Genomic DNA, 18330 nt, shown 5'->3' with positions numbered 1-18330 from the left:
ACTGTGTGTCTTGATATGATTGGTTACGTATCTCTCATTATAATCTAATCAAAACAAGCTGTAACAAAAGGGTGCGGCCTCCAAAAAAGCCAGGGTAAAAAAATGTGAAATCAAAGGTGGCGGCCAAGAAATGGCAGATTAATGGCAAAAATTTTAATAACAACAATTCAGTTGAATTTTGTTGCCTCTTCCTAGGATTCTGCACCAAATTCGCCTGAATTGTTGTTATTAAAATTTTTGCCATTAACCTACCATCACAGCCATTTCTTGGCTGCCACCTTTGATTTCGCATCTTTTTTACCCTGGCTTTTTTGGAGACCGCAACCTTTTTTACAGCGTGGCTGTTTTTGATTAGATATCACTTCTTTTTGTATATTCATACCTAAAGCCAGCCTATGGCCAGCTTTAGGTATTAATTTTAATGCAAGTTGCTTTTTCTTCACCATAGAAAGAAGATTATTATGAAGATTTAATGATTTGTTTAGCTACATGTCCGTTTAGGCAATGGTGTTGATTGATCATAAATATAAGTCACACAGTTCGCAGCTGAATACTCTACAGGGAAATGTGTATGTAGCTGAAAGTTGTACAGGAAAGTAACTGTATTCTTTGACTACATGGTGAATGGTTTGTAGTTGAACTCAGCACAGGATGGCTTATTTTAGCTGAAACACTATATGAAATGTAGCTGAACTCTCTCTTGTTTCTAACTGATCTCTCTATAAGGTGATTTGTTTCTTTTCTAGCTGACATTTCTACAGGGTGACTTGTTTCAAGCTGAGCTCTCTATAGAGTGATAGCCAATCTTTCTACAGTGTGATTTGTTTCTAGCCGATCTCTACCGGGTGAATTATTGTGTCTAGCTGATCTTTCTACAGCATGACTTGTTTCTAGTTGATCTCTCTACAGGGTAACTTTTTTCTAGTTACAGTCTCTGCAGGGTGACTTGAAAAATAGAATTCTTTGCAGGTGACAGGTAACTTGCCTAACTGATCTCTCTACAGGGGGATTTGTTTCTAACTGAATACTGTACAAGGTGATGTATTTCTATAGTAGCTGATCTTTCTACTGAGAGAGTTTTCCGTAACTGGACTCTCCATGGGATGACTTGAAAAGTAGTTGGGCTCTTACAGGATGACTTGATCATGCTAATCTCTCTACAGGGTGCTTGTTTCCAGCTGATCTATCTATAGAGTGATTTTTTCTAGCTGATCTTTCTACAGTGTGATTTGATCTGACGTAGCTGAACTCACAGAGAACAGCCAATGAAAATGCAATGGTAAACCATGAAATTTCATGTAGTTTTCATGGACACTGCCTATGAAAATTTGATAGTTCATGGACACTGTCAATGAAAATTTGACAATTCATGGACACTGCCTATGAAAATTGACGATTAATGGCCACTGCAACCATTAAATAATTTGTCGGTGCTATGAAATTTTCATGTAATCTCCACTTTTCATAAATTCATGTCCATGAAATGACTTTCATGGAACTTTACGGGAATTATTTTACTATTCATAGATACGTAATCTATAGGTGTTTCATGGCAATGTTCTCTGGTAGTGCTACATGGTGACTTCATTCTATCTGATCTCTGTACAGGATGGCTTGTTTCTAGCTAATTAATCTTTCAACAGAGTCATTTGTTTCAAGCTGATCTTTCTACAGGGGTGATTTGTTCCTTGCTGATCTCTCTACAGGTTGAATTTTTTCTAACTGATCCTTCTACAGGGTGATTTGTTTCAAGCTGATCTTTCTACAAGGTAATTGAAATGTAGCCAATCTCACTACAGGGTGACTTGTTTCTAGCTGATCTTTCTACAGGTGAGCTGATTTCTGTACAGGGTGACTTCTTACTGGCTGAACTCTCTACAGGGTGACTTGATTCTACCAGATCTCTCTACAGGTTGATTTCTTTATAATATGTGACTTGTTTCTAGCTGATCTTTGTACAGGGTGATGATCTCTGTTTGCTTTTAGCAGATCTTTTCACAGGGTGATTTGTTTTTAACTCTACAAGGTGATTTGTTTTCAGCTGATCTCTCTACAAGATGCTTTGTTTCTAGCTGATTTATTTACAAGGTGATTTGTTTCCAGCTGATCTCTCTACAGGATGATTATGTAGCTGAATCTACAGGGTGATTTGTTTCTAGCTTATCTCTCTACCAGGTAACTTGTAGCCAGCTGAACTCTCAACAGGGTGACTTGAAATATAGTTGAACTCTCTTTAGGATGACTGGTTTCTAGCTGAATACTCTACTGGGTGATTTGAAATGTGGTTTAACACTTTGCAAGGTGAATAATTGTTGACTTGTTTATAACTGATCTGTCTACAGGGTGACCTTTTCTTAGTTAATCTCCATACACAGTGGCTTATAACAGTGTTAAATTCTCTACAATACATAGATGAATGCTTTAAGAAGTAATTATTTGATTCTTAGCTAACTGCTCTATTAGGGTGACTGCTCTATTAGAGTATCTCGATCGCGCACTTGCTATTTTCAGCTGATTCCATTAACTATTTGCCTGGAAAGCGTGATAAGTAATACTAAAAATTGATCATGCAATTTTTACACATGGTTGGCGTTTTGGTTATAACTCCATGATTGTTAGTACAATTTCTTTCAAACCACAAAAGGTTTGCACTACGACAGTTACTCCATCTACAGACCGATTGTCAAGTTATTCTGTTACGCGGTATACCCTGGAGGCATGACAACAAATCACCTTTGGATTTTTGAAAAATCGCGCATAACTCCCTTGTTCTTTGTCTAATCTCTACCACCATTGGACTGCAAATGTACAGTATTACGCTCTTACCTCCCTCCAAGTTTTAAGTAAATCGACCAAAGCACGTACAAGTTATTATGATTTTTCTAAAGTGTGCGAGACGAAGAAGAAAAAGATTAAGAAGAAAAATACGAAGAAAATAAGATGACCTTTGACGGCACGTATCTCAGTGATGGATGGGCGGATTCAGTTCAAATTTGGAATAGGAAGTGCCCTACCCCAAGGGAGTTTCCACAGCAAAAAATGGTTAATTTTTGTCCAGCCATTATTGAGCTATGGATGCATGAAAATGGCATTTTCTTGGTTCCTGTAAAATACACACTTGTCTGTCACATGCCCACCCTGGCCATACTTGGCCGCACGACACACTATTGTGTGTCTTGATTATTATACTGAATTCATACTTTTCGGTGTATGTATCTTGACTGAAATGGTTTACATGAAGTATTTAAATAAGGAATTCAACTGCACTGTCATAATAGTCCATGCTGCATAGTTATATCAAAGGGGTATACCACCGGCCACGAATGTCATAAATCATCGGTAAAATGTTATACAACTACCACACAAAGATGTTGAAATTGGTGATGTATACATATGTATAAAGTAAAGGGAGAGAGCAAGGTTGCTCATTTCACACAAGTGTGCATGGTCAGCCCTTCATTCAATACAATGGTGGACAAATATTAAAAAGAAATTAACAAGTGACATCAGACTCCACATGTATTAAAATACTATGATTTACTGAAATTAGCAACATCCCAATTTCAAGTCTTGCATTGCCAGTTAGTCACTGTTGTAGTAGCTTCTTCTTGCTCTTCTTTGCTCTTCTGTGCTCCTTCATCCGTTTATGCTTTAATAATGCACCTACTCAGTCTGTATGATTTTTATAGGCACTCTCTTTCATTGTACCGTACCCACTGGATATTGTACAGTAGCTGAAAATCAGATTTAAACCTCTATGAGTGTATACGAACTATAATTGTTACATAAAGTGTATCACGAAAGAAAGATCTGGTTTTATCCACCAATTTGTATTTTCAGAAATATAAAATCTGCATATGCATTCATGTATTTATTTGGTGGAGTGTTAACAGTGTTGCACTTTATTTTAATGATTTTATGTTAGTAACAAAGCATTAGTGCTAAAGCTTTGCTTACCATACTGCACATGTGTCCTTCTTTGTAACGGTCATGAAGGCAAATAGCAATAATAAGTTTAGTCCACTTGTGATCTATATAGCTTAAGGCAATTCCATTTGTGAACTAGTTGCATTGTAAAAGTGTATAATGACATGTATGATCCTTTTTTTACTGGCCTAACAGAGCAGACGTTTCAATGCACTGTGAAGGGCCATAGAATATTTACTGCCTGAAATGTAGAAAATTGCTGCTGAAAGTACTGTATAGCAACCAGCAAACAGGCATCACTCTGTATTCTAAAAAGAACAAGTGACTCAATAGAATGGTCATTATATCACTTAGGTGTTTTTAGGATTCTGTTGGTATAACTTGATCTTTTAGTCTGGTTTCTAATAATTATGTGACCATCTCAGTAAAAACCTGAATTGTTTGCACAAGCATGCATTTTGAGAAAAGCAAAATTTAAAAAAAATGTAAAACTACGCATGCTATAAAGAAAAATATGTACTGAGTTTTTATCAGGCCATTACTCAAAGAAGGAAGACTCAAATCAATTAAAATTCTACAATATCTTATTCACATGCTTAGGAGAGTTCAGAAATCTTTGTTTCGTTTCTGTAGTCACAACGGTATGTATGTCATGTGCATTTATCTATAATGCAGTATACATAAACAAGTTTGTCATTATTTCTTCAACTAAACCGCCTTCACACCTATATGTGAACTTACTACAAGGCTAACTCTATATCTTGGTTGATTTGTTAATCTGTGGTGAACATTTTAAGCCAAAATCCAACATTGTAGACTTATGCAAACAAAGGTTAATATGGCTGCCTGTGGTTTATACTGCCTGAATATAAGTGCCTGTGTTTTATTTTCGGTGCTGTACAAATCAACTGTCTTGCTCTTCCTATTGTCTATCACTATAATTTCAAAACTACTCACCACAAAAATCTGAAACTTTTGTGATCCATTCCATGGACACTGTAAATGCTGAAAAAAAAAGAATAGAAGTTGTGTGAGCATGTTAGATGTTTACTGAGATGGTCACATATGCTAGCAGTGTTTGAGAGGTTCAGTTTTCTATACACAGTTAGTAAAATGTGCAAATGGGTTTTTCCTGAAGATCATCCCTTTTCTAGATTTATTTCTGATTTTTTACTTCTGCATAAAGTATATACATCCTTAATAATTCATGTATGGTTTAAGTATTACTGTCTTGCCCTGAGAATATTGATTGTGTTGTTTGTCTTTATTTTAGGATCTGGTATGGTATTACTACGTGAGAAAGTAGTTCCCAGAATAGCAACTGACTGGAATATGGTGGCTGATTATTTGGGGTTTGAAGAAGAAGACAAAAGGCTGATAGGAGAGAAGTTTCATCACGATCCGATTAAATGTTGTGAGCAACTGTTGGAGGACTGGGTATCTGGTGACAAAGGTGTTTCCCCAAAATCTTGGACTAAATTGATTGAGGTACTAAGAAAATCTGAAGGTCTTGTAGCAGTAATAGAAGAGATAGTTGAAGATCTAGCTATGGCAGGAGTGTCTGTGTAGCTTTTCAAAAAAAAAAAGAAAACTGGATAGTTAGCGTATACTTTAGATACTGCTATAGCTGTTATGCACATCTTTTCACATGTGACATTTCCCCTTGTATTCTGCATAGTTAGTTTTTTGATTAATGTGTTCTTTATTCAGCACGATTATTATTGTGTGAGAGTATAATTGTGAAATTCGTGGAGTTGATCTATGGGAATATGCAAGAAACACATTAAAAGTGTTTGATCTTAAAAATGATTGCAAAGTAGTTACAGTGGTCCCACCATTATTTGGCCATTGATTATTTAATGTTCTATTATCCAAACTGTGGAAGTGGCTTTTTCTATTATTGTTTTGCCAAAAGTGTATGTTCTATTAGAGTATTGTAACTGAGTTCAATATAAATGTACGAATTTTGTTTATCGGTACTTTTTCATTATTGGAGCACACCTAGGGCCCAGTGAATTTGGATAATAGAGGAACTACTGTAGGATTGCTGACTGATATTAAAATGAGTTTTAGATATGCACGCCCATTAAAGTATGCAATTAAAGTGAAACACCAGTTTAGTTCACCTATTGTGCTATGTTGCACTGCTAAAAATCAACATATGTGACTGGGCCTGCAAAAATAAGGTATGTGGGCACATGATTTTTGCCTACTTTTTCAAACTTTCATCACTCATAACGTTTTGTACTATTATGTTATGGCAATGCAATTTTGAGCATCTAGTAAGAATTGAATTGGCTTTATGATGCAAGTCACAGAATACAAATATTCTGTTCCAATACTGAGATATGACCTGTAGAGTGACATGGTGTAGTTTGTGCCCACATGCCCTGTTTTCGCAGGCCTGGTCACATATTTTGCTCCTCATTATGCTCAATACGTGACCAGCCTTGACAAAACCAGCTGCAGGCTTCCGCACAAATCCAGATTTTTGACTTTAAAAGACCACAACTCAATGTAGAAGTATGCTATTGCTTTCATATTTTGACCTGTTATTCCACAATGCAGTGAAAGAATAATCAATTGTGTGAAAATTGTAGGTAAATAGCATGCTGAGTGGTCAGTCAAAGAATTGGATGCATGTAAAAGCCTGGTTTTGTCAAATCCAGTCACATATTATGTTGTAGCCACAATTTTGCTGATTAATTTGCACATGCATGCTATTATCCTTTATAGAGCTTGTGATTTAAAGCTGAAGCTGTTTTGAATGAAAAATAAGATCATTTCGCAGTGGATATAATATGCTTCAATAAAATAATATGGTAGTTTTGTCAAGTACAGTTACTGATAGTTCAAATGGACCTTTATTTATTACACTTGTTGAAGTATCTTAGTTTAATAGAGTGGTATATCCCAAGTATATGGGAAAGTTAATTATTTGTTATTTTAGTAGTTTTTCAGTAAACCCTGCCCCCATTCACTGATGTTTTACTGAGAGTTTAAAACTTAGTAAAACAAGATGTTCCATATACATAAAGTTACTGATATTTTACTATCAGTATAACTGGGTACAACTACAGTATAACAGCTTACCAAAATTACTTAGTAAACTAAGAACCTTCAAGCAGTGTTATAGCCTGCCAGGAGAATACATAATGATGTTGAAGTGGTGGACACAGATGCTACAGTTATTCCCATGTATCCTGAGATAATTTTCTGCAGCAAACTGAACAGAGAACAAACAGTTGGTTTCCAAAATCAGATCACATTTTTAAAGATAAGTATAACTGTTCAGAGGTGGCGGCTCCAGGGTTTTTTTGAGGTTTGCAGAAACTAGCAAAGCAAGATCAAGATACTGTACTATTATACCTTAATACATAATAGTCACCCTAATGTAGTTATTTGCTAACTACATCAAATTTGGTAATGGATGTGTGTGGAAGATAGCATATCTGGTCACATAATATTACAATACGTTTCAGTATAGTTTATTATACAAGAGGCCATCAACATAATTATGCTTTAGTCTATGCCTATATATTCTTTAAAGTGATTAGTGAAAGCCAGTGGTGTGAAAGACACAACAATATAAATATGCAGTTTTATATTTCAAAAACAAAAAGTATATGCATTACAGATAGCAAAATACCGTCAGTTATACCATAGTTATTAATGTAGTTATTTGCAAGTACACAGTATTTCACCTACCTTTATATACAAATTTCTCTGGCCCAAAAACCAGCATGTATCATGACCACATACTAGTTTGGTTTCACACATCAGTATATTGACTTGTGCTCTACATAATTTTATAGCTATAATGCTTTGAGGCTCTGTCTTGAAGCCAATCTTAGCTCCGTCTTGAAGCCAAGTTTAGATCTTCATAAAGCCTATCTGAAACAGCATTGAAAGTTCTGTGATATCTTGATATCATCAAGAGTTTATATTGTAATATTATAATATTATGAACTCTTGATATCATGTACTGCAATTTGCTTTATTTTTGTAATTTTAATTTCCTCTAAAAAAATTTTCCAATCGCTTACGTGAATGACTGCTCTATTAGAGTAGTTCGATCTTATGTAAAATAAGAAATTTTGTTCAAGTTTTTGCATATGAAAATATTATTTTAGCTACAATGAAAGAAATAAACAAATTATGGTATTTAGCTATCTGTAATGCATACTCCCCCCCCCCCCCCCCCCCCAAAACACCTTCACTGTAAAAAAAGGCGTATCCAAGAAACTACAAGTATCTGTAACTCCATGTAAAACAGATAAGCTGTAGAAAAACACTCCATGAAATTAATGGGTAACTGAAAGAGCTGATATCTAGAGCGGCCAAGAATCAATAATGTCACTACAACTGACTATGATTACCAAAGAATACCTTGGCTGTAGAACAGGTAAATAAAAGTAACTGGCAACCAAAACAGCTGATATCTGAAGCGGCCAAGAATAAAAGTTAAGTTGACAACTTACTATATACAATTATAAACTTGCAACATTGAATCCTAATCATTCAACTGTGTTCTATACATTCACCCTTGCTACATCCTAAATTAATTTTTTGTAACTCTAATTGGCTGGTAATTTGGCTGCCTTTTTCAATAGTCACAGTAAAGAAAAAAAGGTGGCCAAATTACCAGCCAATTAGAGTTACAAAGAATTAATTTAGGATGTAGCAAGGGTGAATGTATAGAACACAGTTGAATGATTAGGATTGAATGTTGCAAGTTTATAATTGTAGTAAGTTGCCAACTTAACTTTTATTCTTGGCCGCTTCAGATATCAGCTGTTTTGGTTGCCAGTTACTTTTATTTACCTGTTCTACAGCCAAGGTATTCTTTGGTAATCATAGTCAGTTGTAGTGACATTATTGATTCTTGGCCGCTCTAGATATCAGCTCTTTCAGTTACCCATTAATTTCATGGAGTGTTTTTCTACAGCTTATCTGTTTTACATGGGGTTACATGTAGTTTCTTGGACGTGCCTTTTTTCTACAGCGAAGGTGTTTTTGGGGGGGGGGGGGGGGGATATCACTAATTTTTGTCAGTTATATAATTTACAGACCCAATGTTCAAGCCGTGGGGGGTGTATGATGAATTCTGCCTTGTAAAAGTGTTGCAACCAAACAGAAATCTGCTGATAGGTGGTGAGCATATAACATACATTCCTATAGTAGCTGATAATTTTTTATTAGGACAAGGGCCAGTGGAAATTACTGGTCATGCCAAGCAATAATGCTACAGTCAGGGTTACCGAAGATGTGTGTAAAGCACTTATTTGCAAAGCATGCTTTTCTAGGTGATCTTGGGGAATGCCACCATCTTGAAATAGCAACTCTGAGATTGCATCTGGGATCTGGGAGTTTTTTCAGACAGAGATGTAAATATTCAGCTATATTGTTCAATGACTGTTCTATTAGAGTATGCCTGACTGTTCTATTAGAGTATTTATTGCTTGACTGTCCTATTGGAGTATATCAATCATTCTGTACTTGTCAATGAATAAAACCTGCTATGACCACTGCCATAGTGCACTGAGGACGACCTATCAACTTGGTTTGCCACTCGTAGAGTAGCTAGATGCTTTGCTAAGGGTTATGAAAGAGATCACAAACATCATACTATTATTTTTATTTCACCACATACAAACACACGTTTAATCATATACAAGCACAAGACGCACACAAAATGTGCAAACACAATACACACATGTTCACAAACATACACCACATATTGGTTGTACTCAAGTTAATATCACATCTCTTGTGAAATGCTCTTGTAGGAGAGATGGTAGTGCCTTTACTTGGTGCTAAAAAGTTATTGCAGAAAAGAAAATTGTGTTGTAGATACTGTTAGTGCCGGTTAATTACACATGTCACTCCATAGTTAAGCCATGAGGATATCCAAGCAAGTGTCTTTGGTGTTGCGACTGATGTTCCAGGTTAGTTGCATGTGTGTTTAATTTAAGGTTAAGTTCAGTGCCTGCTTGTTCTTTTACAGGTATCACTTAACCTTGTGTCGTCATGCAGACCAGCGTTGAAACCGGGTCGGGTCATCCGGGTCATCCGGGTCAACCAGGTCACATTTTCTCCGGGTCATCCGGGTCTGACCCGGTTTACAAATTATCCGGGTCTGACCCGGATTGGATCACGTGAGAAACGAAATTGATCGTTTGACGACGTGGAACCTATAAACACTAGTCGCGTAGCTCTTTCGTGAGCCACGCCCACTTATCGCGTTACAAACATACGCTCGGCCACGCCCATTTATTAGTAAGTACAGTCTGTAGCATGAAACTGTGTCCGTTTCTGTCTGCAAGCTTATGTGGAGCCACGCCCACTAATCGATTAATGTATGAGTTGTATATAGTCTAGGTCTAGTCTTGCAGCAGGATAAGTACTTTTGTGAGCCACACCCATTTTAATATATTGGGAAATTGTAATACTAAGTATGTACGAAGCCACACCCAATTGCTGTCTGTAAACTCACAGTAGCTACGTGGAAACAAACCCACTTAAATTATAAACTTACCGGCTTAGTTATCACATAACTACTCGTTTACTCAACACGAATCGAACGCTCAAAACGTAGTCTCGCTCGTTCGAGAATACCCGAAACATAGCTCTTATCGCGCGCCTCGCCTTAATTTAATCCGGGTCACATCCGGGTCAAATCCGGGTCTGACCCGGATTGCTATCCGGGTCAGTGGGTCATCCGGGTCAGCAGTAGTGACCCGGTTTCAACGCTGATGCAGACATCTGAATATTGTGCAAGCTGTGTGGAACAACCCCAACTCATATACACAATCATTTTTACAAGTATTTTTAGATAAATTATAACTGACTCTCATCTATGTGATTTGTAATGTTTTTTCCTTACCTGAACATATCAGTTTGTAACTGTGTTTTCAGTAATCATAATCATAATCATAATCATTGGCAACGACGAACCACATGCATATGTACATTCAAGCAATCTGTTACAAAAGTTGAAAGCCACAACACAAGCTCATACCGGCAAACCATGAACCACATTCCAGCAATTTGTTACAAACTTTGTTGCACCATGGTATGTGCATATAATGATCACTTAATGAAAGCCACAACACAAGCTCCATGGTACATTAATGTAAATAAATAAGTTCCACCTGACTGACAATTATCACGTGACCTATTTAGGGGATATCCCTTGGAAAGACCCTGCACAGTAACACTTCAAGTGAAAAGTGAACACACTTGATGCGCAATTTATAATTGATGGAAGTCCATGTCTTGAGAGGGAAGTATAATATCATTAAACACTAAAATACATTAAAGTACGAGTACCACATTGTAGAGCCATAACCAAGAACAAGTTCCACTTGACTGACAATGATCACGTGGCCTATTTAGGGAAAATCTGTCGGAAAGTCCCTGTAACACCTCAAGTGAATACACGTGATACGCGGTTTATTAATTATTGACGGCAGTCCATGTCTTGAGAGGACTGAAACTGAATACTACTAAATATTTGTTATTATTATTATTATTATTAATTAGCAAAGCCCACCAGGGGCAACACGCTAATGTTCATTACAATTACATACAATACCAATCAGATTGTTCTTAAAAGTGTCAATGTCAATCTTGTCAATATCAGAGATAGGTAGTTGGTTCCATTGAATAATTGTTCGTGGTAAGAAAGAGTATTTGTAAACATCGATTCTTGTTGGTAAGTGAAATAGCTTGAGGGGGTGGTTGGAACGAGTGTATGATACTGGAACTGATGGAGGTATACAACGATCAGGTATGACTATTAACCTTCTCAAAATTTTAAATAGCAAAGTAAGTCGAGTCATTGTCCTTCTGTCTTGGAGACTAGGCCATTCAAGGTATGTCAGCATATCTGTTATACTGTCGTGTTGTTGCTCACTAGATCTGAACCACGGTTTGTTTAGAACAAAACGAGCAGCCCGATGCTGGATCATTTCAAGTTTGTATATACTTGTATTGTTGTAGGGATCCCAGATGGCTGAACAATACTCAATGGATGGTAGTAGTAGTTGTTTGTATAGGTGGTCTTTAATTTCTATTGGTGCAGTGTGCAGGGTCCTTTTTAGGAAGCCAAGAAGTTGGTTAGCCTTGCTGCAAATATAGTTGATATGGGGGTTCCAGGATAATCTGTGATGAAGACGGATACCTAGATAGTTATGTTCCAATACTGTATTGAGTGGAATGTTGGACATTTTGTATGTAAAGGTACTTTTGTTGTGATGTAATGTTATTTGTAAAATGTTACATTTAGGAATATTGAACTCCATCAGCCAGTCGCTTGCCCATTTGGTTAAAGAATTTAGATCATTTTGCAGAATGTGATGGTCATTTGGTGTTGCTATAACTTTGTAGAGTAATATATCATCTGCAAACAGTCGTATTTCACTTTTGATGTTCATAGCAATGTCATTGATATAAATTAAGAACAGTACAGGGCCAAGTACAGACCCCTGAGGGACACCAGATGTCACTTCACAAATAGATGATTTGGAGCCTTCCACTACAACTTGTTGTGTTCGACCGTGGAGAAATGATTTCAGCCAATGTAACATGTTTCCTCTAATTCCATAATATTCTAATTTGTATAGGAGTCTTGAATGTGCTACTTTATCGAATGCTTTGGAGAAGTCTAATATTGCAGCATCAACTTGGTGGTTGTTGTCCATGTGTTTAGTAATATCATCAATGGTAATGAATAGTTGAGACTCACAGGAGTGTTTGGATCTGAAACCAAACTGGTTTTCTGATAGGATGTTTTGGTCTTCTAAATGCTTCATAATTTGGCTTACTAAAATATGTTCCATTGTTTTGCAGACTATAGATGTGAGTGAAATAGGACAATAGTTTCTTGGGTCAGATTTTGTGCCTTTTTTAAATATTGGAGTAACATAGGCATGTTTCCATTCCGATGGAACAGTACCAGACTCTAATGATTGTTTAAAGATGTGAGTTAATATAGGAGAGATTTCGGTTGCTGTACTTTTCAGTACGTATGGATGAATGGAATCTGGTCCAGGAGATTTGGATGAATCACAGTTGGATAATAAGTTGTAGACTCCTTGTTCAGTAATCGCAAACACTGGCAAAGATGGAAATAGAGATGGACCTTTATCAGGGATGGTGGAGGTATCCTCAGTTGTAAATACAGATTTGAAATGTTGGTTTAAGATGTTGGCTTTATCGAATGGATCTGTCACGGTATGGCTACTTTGCGGATCTTTTAAAGTGCTAATGCCACAGTTTCCTTGTTTTCGAGTTTTTAAGTAATGCCACAATGGCTTTTTATTATTGGATGCTGAAATCAGGTTTGTTACATAAGATTTGTGTTGATGTTTAAGTTTATGATCCACCTCCTTCTGTAATGATTTATATTCTAACCAATCGTTTTCACGATGGTGGTGCCGGGCTCGATTGTATACTCTTTGCTTTTTTCGTATTAATCGCTTTAAGGTAGTAGACATCCATGGTAAATGAGTCCTTGTGCTTAATACTTTGGTAGGAGTATGATCCTTAATGATTTGTTGTAGGTTTTGTGCAAAGAACATCCAGTTTTCATCTAGGTTTTGAGGTGTAGAGTTATTTAACTCAAAGTAAATATGTGATAGTTCTGACAGTTTTTCTCTGATTGTATCCCAGTCAGCTGACTTGTAGAGGTAGATGGTTCGGGGATGTTGTTTAATCATACGTGTCGGAGTTTGGACAGATAATATGACTGCATCATGATCACTAAAACCAGGAACTGGCTCGCAAGATAACACAGAATCTGGGTGAGTGGTGAAGCATAAATCTAATGTATTGTTACGTCTAGTTGGAAAAGTGACTAGTTGAGACATCTGGGTGTCTTCAGCTAAAGTAATGAGTTTTTCACGAAAGTGACATGGCACATATGACTCTGTTAAAGTACCGTGTTCCCAGTCAATGCCTGGGCAGTTGAAGTCACCACCAAGAATGACTCGGATACGAGGGTATTTCTGCTTGATTGCATTTACAGAGGATTGCAAGTCCTCAAGTACTGTGTCGGTTGAGTGGGGAGGACAATAAAAAGAACCAACGATTACATCATTGTTCTTGCCAACATGAACATACGTCCACACAATTTCAATAGGTGAGTCAGTGTCTATTTGTGAGGAGTGAACAGTGTCCTTGACTGAAACAAATACACCGCCACCATAGTTGTTTCTGTCTTTCCTGTAAGTATGAAAGTTGTTTGGAAATATTTCTGAATTTTGAATAGTTTCAGTAAGGTGCGACTCTGTTCCTATAATAATGTCAATGTCATTGTTGATTAAAAAGGTCTCAAGCTGGACTTGTTTGTTCACAACACTACAAAAATTTGCAATAGATATTTTTAAATCACTTAAAATTACTGTATTAGAGTTTGTAGAAGCAGGGAGTCAGGAGGACTCCATGCTTGTAGTGGGAGCATTGACAGTTGGTTGAACAGATTTTGACATGAACTCTAATTTATTACCATCTGTGCTTACTTTGCAGTGGAGCTTGTTGTTTACATACAGGGAATCATTTCTCATTTTAATATTTCTTCGCTCAGTGCCATTATCAATTAAAGATCTTCTTTCTTTGAGTAGTAGGTGTTCTTTTTGGCGTTCAAATGGAGTCAGGTCTGGTTTTATGTATATAGGAGCTTCTAGTTTGTTCTTTGAGTTTAAAATGTCAAGTGCCACATTGGAACGAAGGAATTTGATAAGTAAGGGTCTTGGACGCTGGCTTTTGTGATCATATTTTCCAAGACGATAGAGGTCTTTTATATCATTTGACTCAATTTCATTGTCAGCTTTGGACATAGCATCAATTACATTTTCCAAGTCTTGCTTTATGCGGAGTTGGCGATTGGTTTTCTGAGGGCACTCAGGAATGCCATACACTACAACATTGAATTTTCTCTCAGCATTGTTCATGCTTTGGTTAAGGATTTCATGTGTTTCTTTAGCTGTAGTGTTTGAAGGAACAGATGTTTGAGACTTTGATGTCTGCTGTAACTGTTGAGTAGCATCTATCTTGCGCTTTAAATCAAAGAGACAGGTTTGGAGTTCAGTAATCGTTGACATTAAGTTCTCTATTTCGGCTTTGTGTGCTTGTAATTCACAGTACAGACAAAAGAATGTCTGGTCTTCTCCAGCTTCACCAAGTACAGCAAGGGTCGCTGCTGATAAGCCCGCGCATCTGCGATGGATCCAGGCGTCACAATAGCCTTCACAGTAGATGGAATCGTCACCCTTTCTGTGCTTAGTGGGCTCTTTGATAGTTTCATCACATATAGGACAAGTAGTGTTTCTTTTAGACTTTTTTCCACATTGATTAGAGCCTTCTTTGGACCTAGGACGCTTTAGAGATAATAATTTTGGACTCTGGGGAGTTGAAATGGCATCTGACGACATTTCTCTGCTCACAAAATGACGAGACAACTTCAAGATTCGCTGTGAGAGTTGTAGCTTCTTTCTTCTCTAGTTTCACAACGAATTTCACGATAAGTTTAAGGAGAGGAATAAAATCACTACGCATACCACAGTTTTTTGTAACTGGATTTCAATGGAGCGGCGAAGCGTATATACTTAACTGATTTGAAACTAAGATACGAAGAGTCTACACCGTTTGAAGAAGAACGTCGAATGGATATTAAAGAGTTGCCGGCGAGAATACTGATGTACTCAGCTCTTCGTTGAGGTTCAGTAACGAAAAGAGGAGTGGAGGTTCAGTAATGAAACGAGGAGTGGATGTTCAGTAACGAAACGAGGAGTGGAGGTTCAGTAACGAAACGAGGAGTGAAAAAAAATGGGGCTAGTGTACAAAGTGCCACATCTATTCACACTGATTAGCCGCGTGTATGCGATTGGTTTTTAGACTGTCAGACGTCTGCACTGACTAGTGCAAGTTCACTGAGACCAAGCTGAAAACTTCTGTGATGGTACCAAGTTGAGTAGCAGCAAATACCAATATTAATTATCCTGCTTGAAATTATATCTCATGGATGGATTGTCAACAAGGTGTACTCGTACAGACCAAACAGCTTTCATTGTCATTGTAATACCAATTTAGAAGTCCCGGAACTAGGTGGAAGAAGTAAGGTAATCTACATGATGCTTGTACAAAAAAAAAACTCTTTCACATCGCATATATACTGGTCTTTATGTACAGTGAAACCTGTCTAATCAGGACACTGTGTAGTAAGGTCACTGCTGGGCCAACTTGTGAATCCTCAAACGTATTACCTCAAGGGTGTGATGAATTTTCAGTTCCCCAAATTTGTCATTTACGTAAAAAGTGACAGATTTTTAGCTGTATTGTATTTAAGGCCCGCCTGTCGATTTTACAGGTACAGGGTACTTGGTCATAGCATGCGGTTCTCTTACTAGCAGTGCTACATACATAACTTGGCTAGAGCTGCTCTAAACTTGGCAACTAAGATCAAGGTTTGGGGGGTAAGTAGACAAAGGAATTTTATAATGTTATGTGTGTTCTTTACTTCTCAATTGTCAAGTGTACGTGGACTGTACACCAAGTGTGCGTGCACTGTACACCAAGTGTGCGTGAACTGTAGTAACATCAAGGACGTTGTGGATCTTCAGGTCAGTCTGTGTGTATACTAAGAAATGTTTGTATTACCTCAAGGGGTGATGAATTTTCAGATCCCCAAATCTGTCATTTGTGTAAAAAGTGACAGATTTTTAGCTGTATTGTATTTAATGCCGTGTCAATTTTACAGGTACAAGGTACTTGGTCATAGCATGCGGTTCTCTCACTAGCAGTGGTACATACGTAAAGATCAAGGTTCGGGGGAGTAAGTTTATATAGACAGAGGAATTATATTATGGGACTAGTGATCTGCCCCATACGCGTATGGGGTAGTCCATACGCGTACGGGGCAAAATACGCGTACAGTTCATAACATAGCTATTCGGTCAAAAATCAAGGTGCGGTCATCGTACATGTATCTATTTACTATTGAACGGTAGCTGATGCTCTCAATGTTCATAAAAATAGCTTTGAATTCGATATAGGTAACTATTTGATTTGCACAAGCTTCACATGTGGTCGAATTTAAGATTGCTCGACAGAGGTGACTTTGCAGCTTTGTGATTCACAGCCAATAAGGACTAAGCCAAATATCTGCATATATTTGGAGAGTATAAGAGTTGCTCTTTCATATCAAGCACAGAAAGACTTGATCAGCTTCAAGCATTACAAGCAGTGCCACTCGACCGATAATACATATTTTTGTCCGAGAATTGAGAACATTCGGACAGGTCACTTTTGCAGCTCCTGCAGTCAGGCAAAGAAAGCTACAGGTATGAAATTTTGCATGCAAGAGTTTATGGCCTAGACCTCTCCAAAGGCATGGCATGAGCAAAAATTTTCTTTGCAGGTTTAAAGAAAAATCGCGTCCGAACCGATGGTGGTCGAACATCGGTGGCTTACTCTATTGTGTTGTATCTGTCACTACTGTGACATTATTAGTATTATATATTTGATTAGCAGAGCCCACCTGGGGCATGAAGCTAATTTACAAGTACAATTACAAATATGAATTATAGTATCAGTTCAGCAAAGTTCTGAAACTATCTAATTGATTATACATCAAGATTATTCACTGTCAATTCCTCTTCATTTTATTTCAATGACAAGATCCACCAGACTATATCACCCACATCGTTTTATTCTACCAAATTCATCTACCCATTCATACCAACAGAGCTTTTTCTCCAGATCAATTAAGGATTGGAACAACTTACCATCTTCCATCATTGAGAGCAACAATATTGACTCTTTTTCAGCGGAACTGCAAACATTGTATGGAACTCTATAACTGTAATCTTTGTAACTACGTAGCTAAATTCATTTATGATTGCTTTTTTTTCCTGAGCATATCAGCTGTGCTGTCTGCTCAGTATATATACATATACATTACATCGGCATGAACAATATTTGAAGGCAATCGGTTCCATTCGGGAATGGTGCGTGGAAAAAAAAGGAATACTTAAACAGTCTATGGTAGGGTCCGCAACGTGAAATTTCGACCTCCGAGAATCAACTACCAAACCACCCACAAATGCTAGGCTTGGTACCACTTAGAAAATACCAGATTGGCGTTATTTTTCATTAACGTCTTGTCGTGCAAATCAGCGAATATGCTTACAAATTACGAGATTTTTTGCTATATCTTTAAGATAATGTATTTTCAAGCTACAATACGCACTCTCAACCTTTCTTATTAACTGTACTCTAAACTAAAACCATCAGTGGCCGCATTGTCTGGAGCAATTTCCAGCCGCAGCATTGCGAAAATGAAATTTCGGACTCGAAAAAAGTTTTGATGCCACTGGAGTACACAGTAGCGATGCCAAAGTA

At 37.3% G+C, this 18330-nt stretch overlaps 1 protein-coding gene and 1 long non-coding RNA gene across 4 annotated transcripts in view; both read left to right on the top strand.

The window, feature by feature from the left end:
- LOC136252280 (uncharacterized) overlaps positions 1 to 5653 on the top strand; it is a 97682-nt gene extending 92029 nt beyond the window's left edge. For all 3 annotated transcript variants that reach the window (XM_066044688.1, XM_066044687.1, XM_066044689.1), the window contains one exon: positions 5201 to 5653. In XM_066044688.1, the coding sequence (XP_065900760.1) occupies positions 5201 to 5496 (296 nt within the window). In that variant the 3' untranslated portion in view covers positions 5497 to 5653. The remainder of the gene's footprint in view (positions 1 to 5200) is intronic.
- A 9849-nt stretch (positions 5654 to 15502) lies between these two features.
- LOC136252272 (uncharacterized) lies at positions 15503 to 17370 on the top strand. Its single transcript, XR_010699435.1, has 3 exons — positions 15503 to 16049; positions 16298 to 16550; positions 16688 to 17370. It is a non-coding gene; the product is annotated as an uncharacterized lncRNA (long non-coding RNA).
- Positions 17371 to 18330: the final 960 nt, after the last annotated feature.

This window comes from Dysidea avara, chromosome 4 (assembly GCF_963678975.1).
Source record: "Dysidea avara chromosome 4, odDysAvar1.4, whole genome shotgun sequence".
Lineage (NCBI taxonomy): Eukaryota > Metazoa > Porifera > Demospongiae > Dictyoceratida > Dysideidae > Dysidea > Dysidea avara.
This window is presented reverse-complemented; position numbering and strand designations above follow the sequence as displayed.